The 18,153-nt window shown below is 42.3% G+C and overlaps 1 protein-coding gene across 5 annotated transcripts; it reads left to right on the top strand.

Moving 5' to 3' along the window:
- Positions 1 to 221: 221 nt before the first annotated feature.
- LOC112118443 (dual specificity tyrosine-phosphorylation-regulated kinase 3) lies at positions 222 to 16,478 on the top strand. Of its 5 annotated transcripts, none has more exons than XM_026655189.1 (3): positions 222 to 263; positions 7,908 to 8,023; positions 14,783 to 16,478. In XM_026655189.1, exons 2-3 carry the CDS (start codon positions 7,940 to 7,942, stop codon positions 16,352 to 16,354), a joined length of 1,656 nt encoding a protein of 551 aa, XP_026510974.1. In that variant the 5' UTR covers positions 222 to 263; positions 7,908 to 7,939; the 3' UTR covers positions 16,355 to 16,478. The 5 variants fall into 5 exon arrangements, with proteins under 5 accessions (XP_026510974.1, XP_026510972.1, XP_026510973.1 ...); XM_026655187.1 differs by lacking the exon at positions 222 to 263 and adding an exon at positions 5,301 to 5,435; XM_026655188.2 differs by lacking the exon at positions 222 to 263 and adding an exon at positions 6,065 to 6,281.
- The last annotated feature ends 1,675 nt before the right edge of the window (positions 16,479 to 18,153 follow it).

Raw genomic sequence — 18,153 nt, 5'->3', positions numbered from 1 at the left:
GGCTCTGCCCCCCAAACCCTGGCAGGCCGAGAGGCGCTGGGCCAGCCGTGCAGGTAGGATGCTAGAAAGGCGAAAGCATGGAGTTAAGCCCCAGGATTGCAGCGCTCCTGCTTCATTGCATGGGAGCAGCCATGTTGCAGTCCTGCCGCAAAAAGAGCCCGTGTGGCAACACGTAGCTGCTTTCTTCTGCTTCCTCGGCAATGGCCAAGCTGTCTAATGCCTGCTGGGCGAGGGAGGCTGATCCTGCCAACGCGTACACCCGCGTGAGTAACTTTGCCTATAGAAGTAGTGCTACTGGAGTCCACGGGACCGCTGCCGTCAGTACATTACTCATGAGTGCAAAGATAATTGCAGCCCAGTTAAGTTTGCAGACACCAAAACATTCGGAAGATGCATCACAGAACCAGGCGGCTGCTGTTGCTGGAGTGGCAGGAAGAAATCAGCTTCCCAGCGGTCCCAGCCCTCGTGGAAGGGGCTAGGGGGAGGAGCTGCGAAATGTGAACACGTGTCTGAGTCTGGAGACAGCTGGTAACGATACAAGCTTGGCGAGGTATCAACTGCCCGATCCTGGAACACACCCTCAGGAGGGGTGGCTTGTGCTTTGGGGCCCTGATTGCCTTAATTCAGCCCTTCGAGCTCTAGGCCGCCCTGCCAAAATCTCACTCCTTTGGAGGGACAGTCCCTCATTTTAGAGTCTCACTTTACAAAGTGTAGGTCTTTGAACAAAATCTTCCTAACCTTTGTTAAAAATAAACCTTACAAAACCACTTAATAATTCTCACCCAGTTTGCATTTTACTTAGAGTGGATAGTGGATAGAGATTTTTTTGTACTTGCCCCTTGCAAGGAGTGCGGTCACATAGCTTTCTGTCTCTCGCTTTTGATTAATTGCCTGACCTCCAGCCAGAGGTCTTCAAACACCTTCCCCTGCAATGCTACATGTCCCATCCTGTATACAATAATATTTCATGTATGTGTGTATGCATGTCCTTGTTAAAGAGTGTTATTCCCCCCCCCCTCTTTATAGTGAATATTACTCACAGGTTCTCAAGTCAGGAGCTGCAGTGATTGTCTTGCAAACACTGCAGGGGGATGTTTAAATCAAACCAAAAATATTTTCATTTAAATCTGTATAAACATTTCTAATAAAACAGAACAGGCAGAGCGAGCACAGCATGAGCATGTGGGAAGCATAGCCTGCTGCTGTCATGGCTGTCCCCTTACTCTGATAAACAGAGGACTTCAGAGCAGTCAATTCAGCTACTGTAAGAAGCGCTAAGAAGGCCTCAATCCTGCAATAGGATGCATGCAAGTGGACCTGTGTCAATGAGGATTTACATCAATAAGATGCTGCGCTGGCCTGTCTGAATGGATCCAATTGCAGGACCAAGGCCTAAATTACGTCTCTCTTCTGATATCTGGCTAGAAAACAAGAAAAGCAGAGCCCCAGGCATACCAAGCAAGAAGATGCAGCAATTTCAAGACAGAAACTATTTGAAGGAAACCAGAAAATTAGTCACACATTTTGCTCTATGCAAGGAATAATGGGGAATGTCTGATGCATGTAGGAAAGAAATGTGTGAGCAATTTTCTGGTTTTCTTCAAATAATTCCCACTTTGAAATGGGTGCTTTTGTGTTTGGGTGATACTATATTTTGTGCAGGCTGACTATTTTTCAGATCCTTTACTGTATTTTAGGAGAAACATTTGCAACTTTAAAAAAAAATCAGTGTTTTCAATTCAGACTTCTGTATATTGTTCAGACATAATAAACTTGCAGAGGATTCCAAAATTGTGACAGTATACAGACCTGATCATGCAAACACTTATCCACCTGCTTCACTTTACTCATTGTGAGATGTCCCATTGAAGGGACATCACAGAAACTAGCAGGCTTAAGTGTTGGGTGAACTGAAAACAGGCAAAGTTGTTGCACAGTACGGGAACACAGCACTGAACCTGGGGCCTCTCTTGGAGCATGCGCCAAACATGCCACAGTCACACCACGCTGAGACCAGGGGAACTGAGAATAAGCAGGTTCAGTGCATGCCATAGTTGAGATGCGGGATGAGAACACCCACGGCAATGAATGGGATGGTTCACACCCCTCGGAGCTATTCTTTCAAGCTATTTTAATCTTCATGGGATTTTCTGATTCCACACCTCTGCAAGTCTCCTATGCTACAGAGGAGCACGCAGAGCCCCTTCACCCTACACTGAGGTGGGGTAGGGACTCTGGGGTCCCTTCCCCCTTTCTGCCTCCTTCTAGCAGATGCACTCCTCACAGACCCACCTAGAGAACAAGGAAATGCACAGTTAAGGTAACCTCCTCTTCTAGACCATACACGCGACACAACCTTAACTCTGCTACTGGGGAGATGGCCTTAGTCACAGGGAATATAACAATACCTTATCCATCCTAACAAAAACTGATAGTTTCTTAGTGCCCACAATGCTCCATGTCAGCATTCCTATTATACACTTCTATGTACCTTCATTGTGTTCTCTGTGGCACCATTGATAGAAGATGCTGGTAGGGCACTGGCAGACCTCACAGTGGTATAGCAACGCCATTTTCCTGAGGCACTTTTGAGAGCAGGAATCAGAGGGTTTTAAAGATGTAAAATTTCCTCTGACTTAGGATGAAAAAGGGCAGTGTTGGGCTAACTGCTGAACTCAACCCACTTTAGGGAAGGGAAGGCACTGAGATCTCCCTGACGTACTCTTTATTGTGGTGATCAAAAGGGAAGAGGGTTAAGGCAATGGTGGGAGTGCTATGGGAAGCATGATCTTAACTGAGCATTTCCTAGTTTTCTAATGTTTGTGTTTTGTTTTGTGTATTTGCTGATGCTCAGGCATGTGCGTGTCAGGTGGCCACTTCTACATTCTGGGAGGGTATGATGAGGCATTGCCAGGCAACCTACCCTCCCTTTAACTGTGTTTTGTTAAAACAACAAGGAGTCCAGTGGCACCTTAAAGACTAACAGACTTATTTGGGCATAAGCTTTCGTTTTTCGTGTTTTGTTAGTGAATAGAGGATTCCACATGGCTTCACACACAGGAACAGTCAGTGGAAAAAGAACGGAAGCCCTCGTACACGTTAAAAGGTTTTGAATAATGATTTATAAAAATAAATCACAGTTCAGTGTGAATAGAGTCTCCAATTTCTCTCACATGCATGACGTGCCTCTGGGGATATGGGCAGGGTTGTGATGCCTGTTGCCAACACCAGATGGCTCTCAGGTTTTCCTTTCAGAGTGGTAGCTGTGTTAGTCTGTATCAGCAAAAACAAGGAGGAGTCCTTGTGACACCTTAGAGACTAACACATTTATTTGGGTATAAGCTTTTGTGGGCTAAAACCCACTTCCACGAAAGCTTATGCCCAAATAAATGTGTTGGTCTCTAAGGTGCCACAAGGACTCCTCGAGGTTTTCCTTTGCAACACTATTCATATCTCCCCTCATCAGCAAACCAAGAGTTAGGGACACAGGACGCTCATTAACGTCTCCTTTGTTCAAACACACATTAGAGGACTGTAACACTTTACATAGAGTAGACATAGGCCTTGGCTACACTGGCGCTGTACAGCGCTGCAACTTGCTGCGCTCAGGGGTGTGAAAACACCCCCCCCCCGAGCGCAGCGAGTACAGCGCTGTAAAGCGCCAGTGTAATCAGCGCCTGCAGTGCTGCACGCTCGCTCGCAGCGCTGCAAGCTATTCCCCTCGGAGAGGTGGAGTACATACAGCGCTGTGAGAGCTCTCTCGCAGCGCTGGCGCCGCGGCAGCGCTGTGAATTCCCAAGTGTAGCCAAGGCCATATTCTCTACCCTAAAAAGTTTCTCTCTCTCTCTCTAAGGTACTTATCTGACCACCATTATTGTAGTAGCTGAGTGCTTTGCAATCTTGAATGCATTTATCCTTATAACACTCCAGTGTGGTAGGGAAGTGCTAGCTATTAGACTCATTTTACTGATGGGAGTCAGACGTCATCACTGACACAAGAGTTTTGTTTGTTTGTTTTGTACGAGATCCCTAATACATACTAGTTATCTCACTGTAAAATCCTAAATGGAGACAAGGTACTAGTAGTTTTTGTCACAAGGTAGCCCTAGCCAGCAGTATAGTGCTGACTTATCTTAGTTCACCTCACGGTAAAACCACAGTGCCTTGTCTCTGCTCTATTTTTCCCTTGGAGTAGCTAACCTGTGTTAATTATCCCCTAGTAACAACATGCCTTTTTGGCTAGTGAAGACAGTTGCAGAGAGGCTAAGGCCGAGTCCACACTACAAACTTCTGTTGGTCAGGGTGCGTGGAAGTGTGATCCTTGACCAAAATAGCTGTGTTGGCAAAAAACCCTGGCAAAACTGTGCTTTTGCTGGTATAGTTTATTTCATTGGTGAGGAGTGGTTGCCAGAATAAACTCCACTGGCAAAAGTGCAGTTTTGCCTGTATGATCTGTGTCCACACTAGGAGCACTTTGACAGTATAATATACTGATATAGCTATTCCGGAAAAGCACTTCTAGTGTAGACTTATCCAAGGTCACACAGGGAGTCTGTGGTGGAGCTAAAAAATGAACCAGGTTTCTATTTAGCACCCTAACCGCTCTTCCACTCTCCCTGTTATCTCAGGATATCAACCTACAGTAGACATCACAGGAGGAAATGAACAGGGCTTTGCAGTTAAAAGGGGCTATACGTAAAGGAAGAATGGAAAGGGGAAAAAGAAAAGCCAAACCCCATTACACTCCAGGGGCGGGCCTCTCCCAGCAAGAAACGTGTTTGCTTAGCTGCAGTTATGTCAATGGAATGGAAAACTTTCCATTTCCAATCCCCAGTAGCTTTTAATTTGTGTGTGTGTGGGGGGGGGGGTTAACGTTTGTTTGCACTGAGTGAGTCCCAGGCAGCAGCTCTGGGTCCTGCACACCAGAGTGGGGAGCAGGGGGCACACATCCCCCCAGTTTGGGGCACACCTAGATCCCGCCGTGTGCTAGACTGGGGGCTCTGCGCGGGGAAGCAGAAACGCTGCTCCCCAGGGGGGTCTCAGAGAAGGGACCGCACAGGGCAAGGCCAGGCAGGGAACTTCCAGGGTTCCCAGGCCCAGCCAGCCCCAGCCCCATTCTCCTTCCTCCGCCTCCCAGTTCAGCCTGGGTTATTTTCTCTTCTCTTTCCCCCTCTCTCCTCCCCCCCCGCCCGCCCCTTTCCCCTCCCCCTCCCCCTCCTGTCCCTCAGCGCGCAGACGCGGCCGCTGCCGGGCCGGGCGGGGAGGACGTTTCCCTAGCAACCGCCCGGGGTCCCGCCGCTGCCGCGGCCTGGGCCCGAGCGAAGGAGCCGCCCCAGCCCGGGGGAGCGGTGTGCGGGGCCTGGAGGGGGATGGGGCCCGCTGCCCCCCCGCCGTGATGCTGCTGAGCAGGAAGCCGGAGGGGCTCCTCACCGCAGGTAACGCGGGGCCCCGCATCCCGGCCGGGGTCTCGGGGCCGCCCCAGCGCAGCCCCGGCTCGGTCCCACGTGTCGGGGCCTGGGCAGGAGACACGGTCCCCCGCCTCCATGTGCCCGGGGGAGCCGGTGGCCGATGCACTTGGGCGGGGGGTCGGCCTGGGTCCCCCCCCCAGCGGTGCACCCCTCGGGGGGGTGATGCACTTGGTGGGGGGGGTCGGCCTGGGTCCCCCCCCCAGCGGTGCACCCCTCGAGGGGGTGATGCACTTGGGGGGGGGCTGCCTGCCGGGGGGACCCGGGGGCCGTTGGCAGCATGGGGCGGGGAACCCCTGGAGCTGGGGGGAGTGAGTAGAGGGATCCCAACACCACGGGGCGAGGGGGTTTGATCCCGGGGGTGGGAGCAGCTGGGAGGGTCCGGAATGCAGCGGGAGGCGGGCTTCCCATCCGCTCAGACAGATGGAAACCCCCCGGGGTGGGGGATGAGTGATTAGAGGGATAAAAATAAGGAGGAAAAGTGGTTGGTTCAATGGGGGGGGGGGGCAGCTGGGAGTATAATCAAGGGCAGGGGAGTACTGGGGTGAGATCCCTTAGGCGCCTGTGGGGGAATAACTAGGGAGAACCTAAAGTGTGGTGGGGAGTGAAATCAAATGACAGGAAACGTAGCCTGTCTTGGGAAACATCTCCTAAGGGTGCGAGTTACTCGTCGTCCCAGGAAACCAGTGGAAGCCTAATCATCACATGAGACTTTTGAAACTGGACTGGACAAAGCACTGGAGAACAGATTGTAACGAACAATCCAGTTCTGGACAAGGCGTGAAATGTGCCAACAATAGAAAACTTCCTTCTGTGGTGATTTCAAATGATGCTGAGTTTCTTTCAGTGCCTACTTTTTTTTTTTTTTTTTTTTTTTTGGTAACTTAGTAGCTGTTATGTCTTTGTACATTTCACTCTGCTAAACCAAAAGGGGAGGATGAATACAGCAAAAACAGCAATTGGTTGTTAAAACAACACATTTTATCTGTATAGCATCCATCTAAAGTATCCCTGGTGTTTTACGGGAAAACAAATGTGGATTAAATGACTCAAAACAGGCCAGATTTCATCAGGACTTGGGCAGACTCTGCACAAGGAAAGGAACATTCCTGGCATTTTTCCTTTGGCAACTTATTTTATATCTTTGACTGTGTTTTCAATTAATGCTTGAAGTGTTTGTTATCCTTTAAAGTAACCACAGAGTAGAGTAGTTTTTCAGAATCCAAGTTTAAAGAAAGCTAGAGAGTTTCCAGAGATTAAGAAAAGGAACACAATTTTCCTACTCTTCTATTGTGTACAGTTTCTGCATTATATAATTCTGTAACTATATGTGTTCTAGCATTCAGTTCTGTGACTTATACAATGTACTATTAATTTACTATTGAGCACCCTTCACGTATATCAGTATATTGTACAAAACATTCCTAATAACACACAAGTTTACTAAGAAGCTAGTGATACATTGTTGTGAAAAAAATGTAGTTCATTCTTCATACACAGCAGTGAATAAGCATGTTTTCTGGTGGCAGATGAAATTAGTTGATCACATTTTGCCTTGAACTTGTAACTGGGAATTTTAAAATATAATTTCCAACTTCCTGGTTGTGATTGCTTGTTTGGAAGAAGTGACTGAGTTTTGCATTTTGTCAGCAGAACTAAAATGAAAAACCAATTAGTTAAACTTTTTAGAGCATTGTTTTGGTATACGAAGGACAGTATTTATAGCAATGAGAGAGGATGTCATATTATTTCGATATAAATAGTACTTTTTGTCTAACTCACACTGACATTTTGAGTGCAGATGGTGATCAAAACTCTGGAGTTTTAATGTTAATTGCTTTAGCCAATTTTATTTTAAGCACAGTCACAGAGCTTTGTCTATTACTGTAGAAATCATTAAAAAAAAATTATTTTGCCAACCATTGTTAGTAGCAACGAATTTATTGACTTTGGTTCCTCCACGTCATATTTACAGAGAACCTACTTTAAAGGATAGTCTTATCCAGTATTTAAATGCCTGCTCATTTTCCATTGCCACGCTAAATACAGATAGTTCAGGATTATCCTTCTTTTTCCTTAAAATAGGATATTGGTTAAAGGTTCTTAAGGATGCTTTTGCACTGCAAAAAAATGACAGATGAGTCTAATTTAAGAGAAGCTCCTAGTTTTTTTTTAAAAAAAGAATCAGAAACTAAGTTTGCACAGTGCTTTCTAAATGCTTAGGATCATTAAAAGAAATAAAACTGTTGAGTAGCTCATTAATATTTAACTATGATGCTCTTGCTGTATTTTATCCGATAAATTAGCAAAAGCTGACTGTCTTAGCAAAAACTTTGAAGAATGATTACAAATGAGATAATTTTTAGGAGCTGAAACAAATGTCTTTTCCTGTATTAGTGCACACGGTTGTGACTAACTGGCTTCTATATTTGACGTGTTCAGCCAGGTTTGGAGATGGATTGTATGATTCCTACATGAGAATAGATCAAATTAGGTACCCAGATCCTACAAATGAAGAACACAGCCCTTCTGGACTTCCTTCACTTGGGAGATCAAATGTGAGTAATTTTCTGGCTTCTTGCATTGGTGATCTGGTTGGTAATGAAATAATGATATAAACTAAGTAGTCACACAGTAAATTAATAAAGCTAGATATTATAACCTTGTCACAGCTCATTAACACACTTGCTTTTACTAACTAGCAATAAAAAAGGTAACATGATATGGTGTTCTGCATGAACTGGCTAAGTAACTCTGAATAAGCTAATTTATAATCCATTGTCCATGCTTTGATCAAGAAAGTTAGTTTACACCCTGTTTGGGACCTCATGCCATAGCACATCACATACTAATATATATGGTACTTTATTAATCCATAGCTGTAGTCTACTTTAACTAGTACACACTTATATTTGTTGTCTCACATGAAAGTACTGGAAATAACAGGGCCATAATAGTAGAACACAACCAGAAGTTCTGTTTTTACAAATGTGTGATTTGTAGATACACCCAACGTAATACAAAAAAAAAAATTTTTTTGCGTGGGAGCACTGACATTATCTGGCACTTTAATTGATAGCAAAATAGCACTTCACAGACTTCTGATGTTCAATTTGTATTTTTGTAGAAGTTGTACATTTCTTAAACAGAAGTTTTGAATCATGTGATCCTTTCTTTAATTGTCTCAGCTGGTCTGTAGCAGTCATATTCAGCCATGTAACAGTCATACTGTAAAATGGTCTGGAAATATATTTAGGCTCCAGTTGAATTTTGTCTGAAATCTTGTGCTCCTTGAAAATTTTTGGCTAAAAGCCAGATTGAAGAAATGGGATAGATGAAGGGACAAATTTAAAAATGAACATATTGAGAAGTCAATAGAGTTGAGATCATTTATGCCAGCAGTTAATTTGACTGGCCTTCGTCCTCAAACACTGAGGTGCCTATATGTGAGAGAGAGATATGTGTGAGCATATTGATACAAAAGAGCTGTGGTGCTGTCTTTAAATAATTAATTAATGGTTGTGCAGTTTTCTTGAGATATAAAGTGCTATATCTAACTTACAACATATCCAGACATTTTCACAACTGTATTAAAATCAACTCTGGAACTAACAAGACACATGCCAAAAATAGCCTCTTGATCACTTTGCTTGTGTGTCACATCTCTTCTTTTCTCCTTCATCTGTATTTTGTCTGTTTAGACTGTCAGTTCTTTGGGACAAGGACTTTGTTTTCTTATTTGTTTGTAAAATGCCAAGCCTTGTCTTTGTGCCAAACAAAACAAATATTTAGTAGTGTCCTGCTCAGCAGGAATTAGGAATGCATGTGGAAATGAAAATTTTAAACAGTTTTTATGAGAAAACATTTAGATTGAAGAGATACTTGTCTTCCTTTCTTCAACATTTTCTGTTTTGACATATAAAATTGCATTCGTATTGAAAACTCCAGGTACTCTCAACTGTCTCTCCTCTCAGACTTAGTTATATACAGTAAACTAAATGCTTCTGCTTTCAGAGACACACAGTTTTAATTTAGTTTGTAAAAGTAACAGTTGAGACACTTGGAAGGGCAAAACATTTAGCAAACTGGCTAGCCATTTCCTTCTTATTCATAATGAAGTTTTTCTGAGAAATCTTCAGTGGAGTATCATTTGTGTTGTTTATCAAGTTTCTTGGCTGCTGACAGCTAATTTGTGACAAAAGTAAACTGTGCAATCCCTGGCTTATAAAATGAAGCCATTGGAAGAAGGTTGATGTGTTGATTTCAGACCAATTCTCCAATTTGCCAAGGTCATTTTGAATTCTAATCCCATCCTCCAAACTGCTTGCAACCCCTCCCAGCTTGGTGGTCTTCATCCACTTTATAGTAATTTCATCTACCATATTTTCCCCATTTGCTTGTGAGAATGTTGTATGGGACTGTGTCAAAAGCCCTATTAAAGACAAGATATATCTACTGCTTCTCATGCATCCACTATGCCCATTATCCTGTCAGAGAAGGAAATTAGTTTGGCTTGGCATGTTTTGTTCCTGACAAATCCATATTGGCTGTTACTTATCACCTTATTCTCCAGGTTTGAACAAATTGCTTGTTTAATCATTTGTTCCAGTATCTTTCTGAGTATCGAAGCTAGGCTGACTGGTGTATAATTCCCCTTTGTGAAGATAGGTGCTATGTTTGCCCTTCTCCGGCCCACTAGGACCTCACCTGTCCTCCATGTTCTTGAATATAATCGTTAATGGTTTAGAGATTGCTTCAGCTAATTTCTTAAGTACTCTATGGTGAATTTTATCAGGCTTTGTTGACTTAAATACATCTCTTTTATCTTTTTGAAGTCTTAGAGCTTTATTCACCCACCTGGGTACAGAGGGGTACAATTGCTCCCTTTGTACCTCTTTCCAGAGGAACCCTGCAAATTGAGGCTGCCATGGAGATGCACTGAATCAGCACAGATATCTGACAGGCCTTTAACAGCCATTATTCTGCAGTTATAACTTTTGATCAGATACTACTGTTTTTTAATACACTAAGTTGAAGCTAGTAGCATGTAGTAAAATAGCAGCACAACTTTAAGCTCAGATGGGTTTTGTGAGTTGTGCAGGGCTTATAAATGCAGCAGGTCTGATTTCCTCAGCAGTATTGGTAGTCTGAAGTGTCAGAAGACTTCAGGATAACTCAGACAGCCAGTAAATGAGGACGAACAACATTGTGGATGAGACCTTGCCACTTGTGGTGATTAAAACAATATACCGTATCTACTTGTTCATAAGCCGAATATTTTTGGTAAAAAAGTGACGCATCAAAGAGCCGGGGTCGGCTTATAAACGGGTCTACACCAAAATTTGATGATTTTAAACTCTATGGAATCATTGAATTGAATATCTAATACATTGTTGTTTTGTTTACCTGGAGCGTCTGCAGGCATGGAGCCCCTCAGCTCCCAGTGTCCACGGTTTGCCGTTCCCAGCCAATGGGAGCTGCTGGAAGTGGCGCACCACTTCCCGCAGCTCCCATTGGCTGGGAACAGCAAACTGGGGCTCCATGCCTGTGAATGCTCCAGGTAAACAAAATGTCCAGGCCTGCTAGCGGCTTACCCTAATGGGCCAGGAACCAGAGTTTGCCAACCCCTGAAATATAGGGTCAGCTTATGAAAGGGTCATACAGTTTTTGCTCTTTTTACCTAACCATCTTGGGGGGTCGGCTTATAAACGAACGGGCTAATGAACAAGTATATACTGTATATTTTTAACTATCTTTGTCTATATTAAGGGGATAATATTCACTATTTAAAAAAAAATCCTTTACCCTTATTAGTATCATTGTAGCATCTTAAAACTAAAAAGTATAAACAAGTAAATCAATAAATCTTGCTTTTCACCATTTTTACTGTTTATTTTTGGGGCGGAGGGAGGAGAGTTTTGTTTTTTTTAGCACATGATTCAAGTGCTGGCTTCAGTGAAACTGAATTAGTCAGTTTCACCTGCTGGTTCTCAAGTACTGGCACAATGCAGCAGTTTGGGTTTCTAGCCCTACAAGGGATCACCATAGTCAAAGAATTCATAAAAGCATTTCTCTTTAGATTTTTATTCCTTTTTATCCCCCTCTTTTTTCTTTGTGAATCCTAAATGTTATGACAAAACTATTTGCTAGTGCCCTTTGAGGTACATCATCATTTGGAGAATGGTTAAACCATATTTAGTATGATAATTCTAGCTCTTAAAGTGTTGCACTAGTTCCTAATTGTACAGCACTGTAACAGAAGTGTGTGTGGTGCTCTAAGGCCCTATTTGTATTCTAGGATGTCTCGTGAACAGATCTAGGTTACAGGACAACAAAGCAAAGTTGATTATTTATCTTCTAGGGCATCTTGATGAGCTTGTCTAGGATAGGAACATAAGATATCTGCAGGACAGTGTATCGATGTGAGATTTAAATGTAAGTTAACGGGTGCATTAGCCTTTTTTAAATGGTGAAACTCTGCCTTAACACCTTCATTCCTGAATTGTTTTCCAGGTATGAATTTTGGGAAGGGGGCAGGGGACGAAAGAGAACAAAAAATGCATAGCAACTGGCCAAGTAGTTTGTGAGTGGAACTGCAGCTGCATGCAGGCAAGTGCAGGAAGGAATCCCGAGTAATGCAGGGATGGGAGTAACAGTGGGTCAGGCTCTGTGAAATGCTTTGATTTTTGAGCTGTTCCCAACATGCCACTAAAGAGTTAACTACCAATCTTGCTGCTTTTTACAAATGTTTTTTGAATTTAGAGAAAGTTCAGTGTTTTGCTTTTCAGCCCAACCTCCTTTTACATCCTGGTGGGAGTCGTGTCCGATGAAGGTCATGCTGGAAACAAAATACTGAACTTTTTCTAAGCAGTTTTGTGTGTATGTAAAATATATAATATCATGTACTCAAATTGACTTCACCTTTAAAAATCAAGTCAAGTTCAGCGGGCTTAAAGACCTTTCCAATAAAGTGTTTCAAACACCTGACATAAGTATTCTGCAATGGACCATTAAATAGCTGCTGCTATCTTAAGTGAAAGCTCTGAAAGCCTTCTGTTAAAAGGATATGGTCAGAAGTGCTCCTTCAATGGCTTTTCTTCCCTTACTATTATGGGTAATTCATCTGTTCCTGCTGCTTATTCCTCACCTGAAGTTCTAATTCTCTTGCGTAATCATTTCTCTAGGACTATTTATTTAGGATTAATGATGTAGAAAAGGGAGAGGCAGCAAAACTTTCAAATGACACACAGTTATTTGTAAAGTCTAAAGAAGACTGAGGAACTTTGCAGGAACCTCATGAAGCTAGATAAATAGGCCTTGCCTGATGGAAGATGAAATTTAGTGAAGTTCACTATAGCACATACAGTCCTGGCCCTTTAAAATCCTTCCTGCCTCCATGGTGAGTTAATTTAAATAACACAGAGTTCTAGTACAAAGAATATCCTTTCTTGTAGTACAGGTAGACTTTTCAAGGACTAGGGCTATGTGCTTAATCAAATTCTGATTGCAGTCAAAGTAAAAAAGACATGGTCACACACAAGATTTCTGCTATGGAGGTAGGAGAACAGTTTTTCAGACATCTTAACAAAAAGAAAACAAAACCCCAAAACAAAAACTGAACCTTGTTCCAAGTCTGGATTCTCTGTTCATTTGCAAATTTACCATTTTGATCTCTTTGCCCTTCATTCTCTATGCCTGTCATTCAGAATCTTATAGTATCTCTCACTCTTATCTCAGCAGTTCAGCCACAGGCTGAAAGAAAAAAGTGTTTATTGTATGTTTTCAGTGAGTTCCTGGAAAGGTGTGTCTCTTACAATGTATTGTCCACATTTCTGGGCAGACATAACACTGAATAAAAGGGAGATTCCAAAGGCCTAATCATCACTGATCTGAGACAGGCTCCTAGAGGAAGTCTGCATTTTCCAGGCTCCTGTCATGAAGTGCACACTAACATTTCAGTGCAGAGCCAGCAAATTGACTCTTAACCAGGACGGAGGACGGTGGATATTTGCGAAGTTGTTTTTGGCAAACATAATCATTGCTCTTATTTACTGACTGTGTTGAGATGGAGGATTGTATGTAACTAAAAAGTAATTGGATGTTATTGCTCTGGAGCTACAGGTTTATTTATACTTTTGCTTGATTGCTAAGCAGCTATTTTAGTTTCAGGGACTGGGCTTGGCACATGTCTCACATCTTTATTGAGATTAAAGGCCAGAATGGAAAACAGATGTTGCTGCACTAGTCCTGACTTTTTCAGCATTGCATAGGATAGTATCTCATGCGATTTTGTAGTGTAGAATGCTGGGGAAATGAAAGGAGGAATAATCGTGAATGAGTGCATTGCCTTTAAAGGAAGGGACGGAATTTCAGGGAGCGCAGCATTGGCTAATTTTAATCCTGTAAAAATGACAAGTCTTAAATATATTCCGCAATATTTTCCTACTAGTTGTAATGTTCTGTCTGCAACAAATTAACATCTCTTGGTAGATGAAAATATTTATGCCCAAATTAGCTTAGAGCAGTGAGTGGAGAACTGTTGTGTTTTAGAACACTAGACGGGGAGGAAAAAGGAAAGAAACTTGATGGAAGCTGGTACTCGTGGGGATACACACTGTATCCATTTTTGCAGTCCGACACAGTAATGTGACCCTCTTTAAAGTCCATGGGAGTTGTGGGTACATATTTGAGCATAAACACAGCCTATTTTATCTTGTTTTGTCATCTTCCTCTTGCTTGCTGTTGTCCCTTTTTTCCCGTCCTTTTACCCCATCCATCATGGATTTCTCAACCCTATCCCTCTTACTCTAGATCCCTTGTCTCCCCACTGCACACTTGTCCATGTAATATTCTCCCCCCTCTGCACACATTCATGCTAGGTTGCATATTCAAACAGGTGCAAGCTGCATCTGTCATTGGGTCATGTTTGCCGCGCCCACCTCCAAGACTAAACATAGCGATACTGGGCTGCACCACCTGCCCTTCTGCTGACTAGATGCATGCTAGTGGGGATAGGCATTTGTGCAAGTCTGCTTAAAGTTTGCCTTTTCTGAACTAGAAGATAGAGTATATTTATACATACTCCATTTTCAAAAAGTTCATTGCATTTGGTGTACAATCACGTGTATGGCAGTGCATATAACTCAGATTAGAATAGATAACAATATAATTTATGCAGTACATTTAAAATACATCTGCATTGTGAAAATAAATGCAAACCTAATGCTGAAGTCAAAGCATTTTGTTTTATGTGGTATTTTAATCTTATTCTATCCATTTAAAAAAAAAATTAAGATTGGCTTTTTTCATCCCTATAGGTTACTAGCAACAAACTCACTATGAAAGATCATCCTCTGACTGGAAGTCAGGTCAAAGTTGAGCAACTATTTGAGGACTCTGGCAATAAGAGGAGCAGTACTCTTCAGTCTGCAGGAATCAGTAGTTCCGAAAGATCTCTTCCTTCCCTGTCAAAAGATAAAAGTATAGACAGCTTAAGCACAGCCAAATCTTGTGGAAGTTCATCAAAAGTGCGCAAAGCTATCTCTCAGGCTCCAGAGCAAGCAGTGAAGCAATATAAACATCAGTTATCTGCTTACGAGCAGCAAGAAATATGTAACTTTTCTGAAATTTACTTTGTGGGTCCAAATGCAAAAAAGAGGCAAGGAGTAGTCGGTGGCCCCAACAACGGAGGATATGATGATGACCAAGGTGGATACATTCATGTGCCTCATGACCATCTGGCTTACCGATATGAAGTACTTAAAATAATTGGAAAGGGCAGTTTTGGACAAGTAGCTAAAGTTTATGATCATAAACTCCACCAGCATTTGGCCTTAAAGATGGTTCGCAATGAGAAGAGGTTTCACCGTCAAGCAGCAGAGGAAATTCGGATTTTGGAGCATCTCAAGAAACAGGATAAAACTGGCAGCATGAATGTTATTCACATGCTAGAAAGTTTCACCTTTCGGAACCACATATGTATGACCTTTGAGCTCCTGAGCATGAACCTGTATGAGCTGATCAAAAGAAATAAATTTCAAGGGTTCAGTGTGCAGCTGGTACGCAAGTTTGCCCACTCTATATTACAATGTTTGGAGGCTCTTTATAAAAACAAAATCATACATTGTGACCTGAAGCCAGAAAATATACTTCTAAAACAGCAAGGGCGGAGTGGCATCAAGGTTATTGATTTTGGGTCCAGCTGCTTTGAGCACCAAAGAGTCTACACATATATTCAGTCTCGATTCTATAGGGCCCCAGAAGTCATTCTGGGAAGTCGCTATGGGATGCCCATAGACATGTGGAGTTTTGGTTGTATTCTGGTGGAACTGTTGACTGGATATCCTCTTTTTCCTGGAGAAGATGAGGGAGACCAACTGGCTTGTATGATGGAGCTTCTTGGAATGCCACCTCAGAAGCTTTTGGATCAATCCAAGCGAGCCAAGAACTTCATCAACTCCAAGGGTCATCCTCGCTACTGCACTGCAACTACACATACAGATGGGAAAGTGATCCTCAATGGCAGTAGATCACGCAGGGGTAAAATGCGTGGTGCTCCAGGCAACAAAGACTGGGTGACAGCGTTGAAAGGCTGTGATGACCCCTTGTTTATAGAATTCTTAAAAGAATGTCTTAACTGGGATCCTTCTGCACGCATGACTCCAAGTCAAGCTTTAAGACACCCTTGGATTTGTAAGCGAATGCCCAAACCACCCAGTACTGATAAAAGCATGGGTAAACGGATATCTAACTACACAAGCTCCTTCCCAGGAATAGGTTCTAAGTTGCCTCCTGTAGTTGGAGTGGCAAACAAACTGAGGGCTAATTTAACATCTGAATCAAATGGCAGTATACCTCTATGCACTGTACTACCAAAACTGGTCAGTTAATAGAAAATTATGTATTCCCAGAATACATACCTTGTATTTTAATTATCTGCTAGAAACGTGTAAGGTGGTGAAATGCAGAGGTTTTTAATGGATTTACTTTTCATTAAACACTAAATCTTGTACAAAAAAAATGAATCAAAATATAAACATTTCAAGGGCTAATTGTTTTATCAAGTTGTTTCAGTTGCAGCGTGGTGCATATTACATCACTTGATAGGTCAACACATCTGTTCTGGTCAGTGAGATTACATGCTTTTACAGTTGTGTTTAATAGCACTATTTAAAAAAGAATCAAACCATTTCTTATCAGGACAGTTTCAGTTAGCAAATGCTTTGTCACAAGACAGCAAGAAAAAAGCATTTAAAATTGTATTCTGTTGGATAGAACGAGCTCTGCTTTCAATTAAGCCCCAAGTGAACGTCTTAAATTTGGATGAAATTTTACAGATTTACTGTCAAGAGCACAAGTGTTTTAATCTAAAAAGTGAGAATGTTACTTGCCAATTTCAAATTTATATTTGAATGATTTGGTTTCCCTACAGAATGCTTTCCCCTTACACATTTTGGAGGGCTCCTGGCATATAGGGATCCAAGTTGCTGCATTCCTAAATTTCTTAGGCTGGGATTTTCAAAGGAGCATACAAGTAGTTAGGGACACATCAGTTGTGTGTAGACCTGCTAGGATCAACTTCTGTACTGGGATATGCACTCGCTACCCCCACTGAAGTCAATGGGAGTTGCAGGCGTGCACAGGAGCAGAACTGGACCATAACATGAAGTATAATTTGCTCAGGGCTATTGAAAACATTGTTTTGATTTAAATTTAATGTACACTTTTGCTAACTGATTCTTTCCCCATCCCTCCCAAAATGAAGATGCCCAGCCAAAATAAAGCACCCTTGCCATTAGAAATGTTTACAGTACTAGGCTCTTAAAGTCTTTTTTTCTGTCCTGCAGGGTGAATTCCATTGAATAACATTGAAATCATTTTAAAAATAGTCACTCCTTTTTGCTAGATAAGTAGAATTTTTAAGGGTCAGGACTGTAACCAGAGGTTAGTCGCTGAAAGAGTGGCCTGAGATCTTTTTAAACACAAATTGTCAGATTTGGTAAAGAGTAATAAATTTAAGTATTGAAATGCAAGTTTGTATGGGGGGAAAATTGCTTTGTTTCTAGCAGTGTCCTAGCAGGTGACTGAAAGAATGAGATGCCTCAGATGCTGTTTTGAGTGCTTCAGATAGATTCTCTCTCTCTCCCCCTGGCAAGAATGTGAAACGTTGTTATGACCAATAGAGACAGCAGCACAACTTGTCAAGATTATTACTCCTCAGAGCCCCATGGTCCAGGAGGATTCAGTTACGCAAACATCTGATCCCTTGCCAAGTGACTGAACAGAGTTTTAAATACAATTTTAGAGCTTTTACAAACAGAGCATTTTAAATTTAACAAGTTTCTCTAGAGCAGGTTTATGTTAAAACAGGGAAACTCTTGGTTACCTAATCAAAGGAATTATTGGTGTGATTTGCAAGATATATTGACCAAACAGCTAAATCCCAGACTCTCTTTCTGAGAAGACGGAAATGCATTTTTTGCTCTGTTGCAGTTAGTTGTATTTATCCGTAAAATGTTTGATGATAAAAGGCCCAGTCCTGCAAGTCTGTCAGCATATCGCAGGGTCAGGACCAAAATTAGGCAAAAAGGGGCTTTGGATCAGGCTCAATGGTGGTGGCAAATGCCCTCAAACTGTTTGGTGCATACCATTGTAAAAATTCAAGAAGACAGAGCACAAATTAGATATA

Source organism: Terrapene carolina, unplaced genomic scaffold, assembly GCF_002925995.2.
Source record: "Terrapene carolina triunguis isolate 2854851 unplaced genomic scaffold, T_m_triunguis-2.0 Scaffold198, whole genome shotgun sequence".
In the NCBI taxonomy this organism is placed as follows: Eukaryota; Metazoa; Chordata; order Testudines; family Emydidae; genus Terrapene; species Terrapene triunguis.
This window is presented reverse-complemented; position numbering and strand designations above follow the sequence as displayed.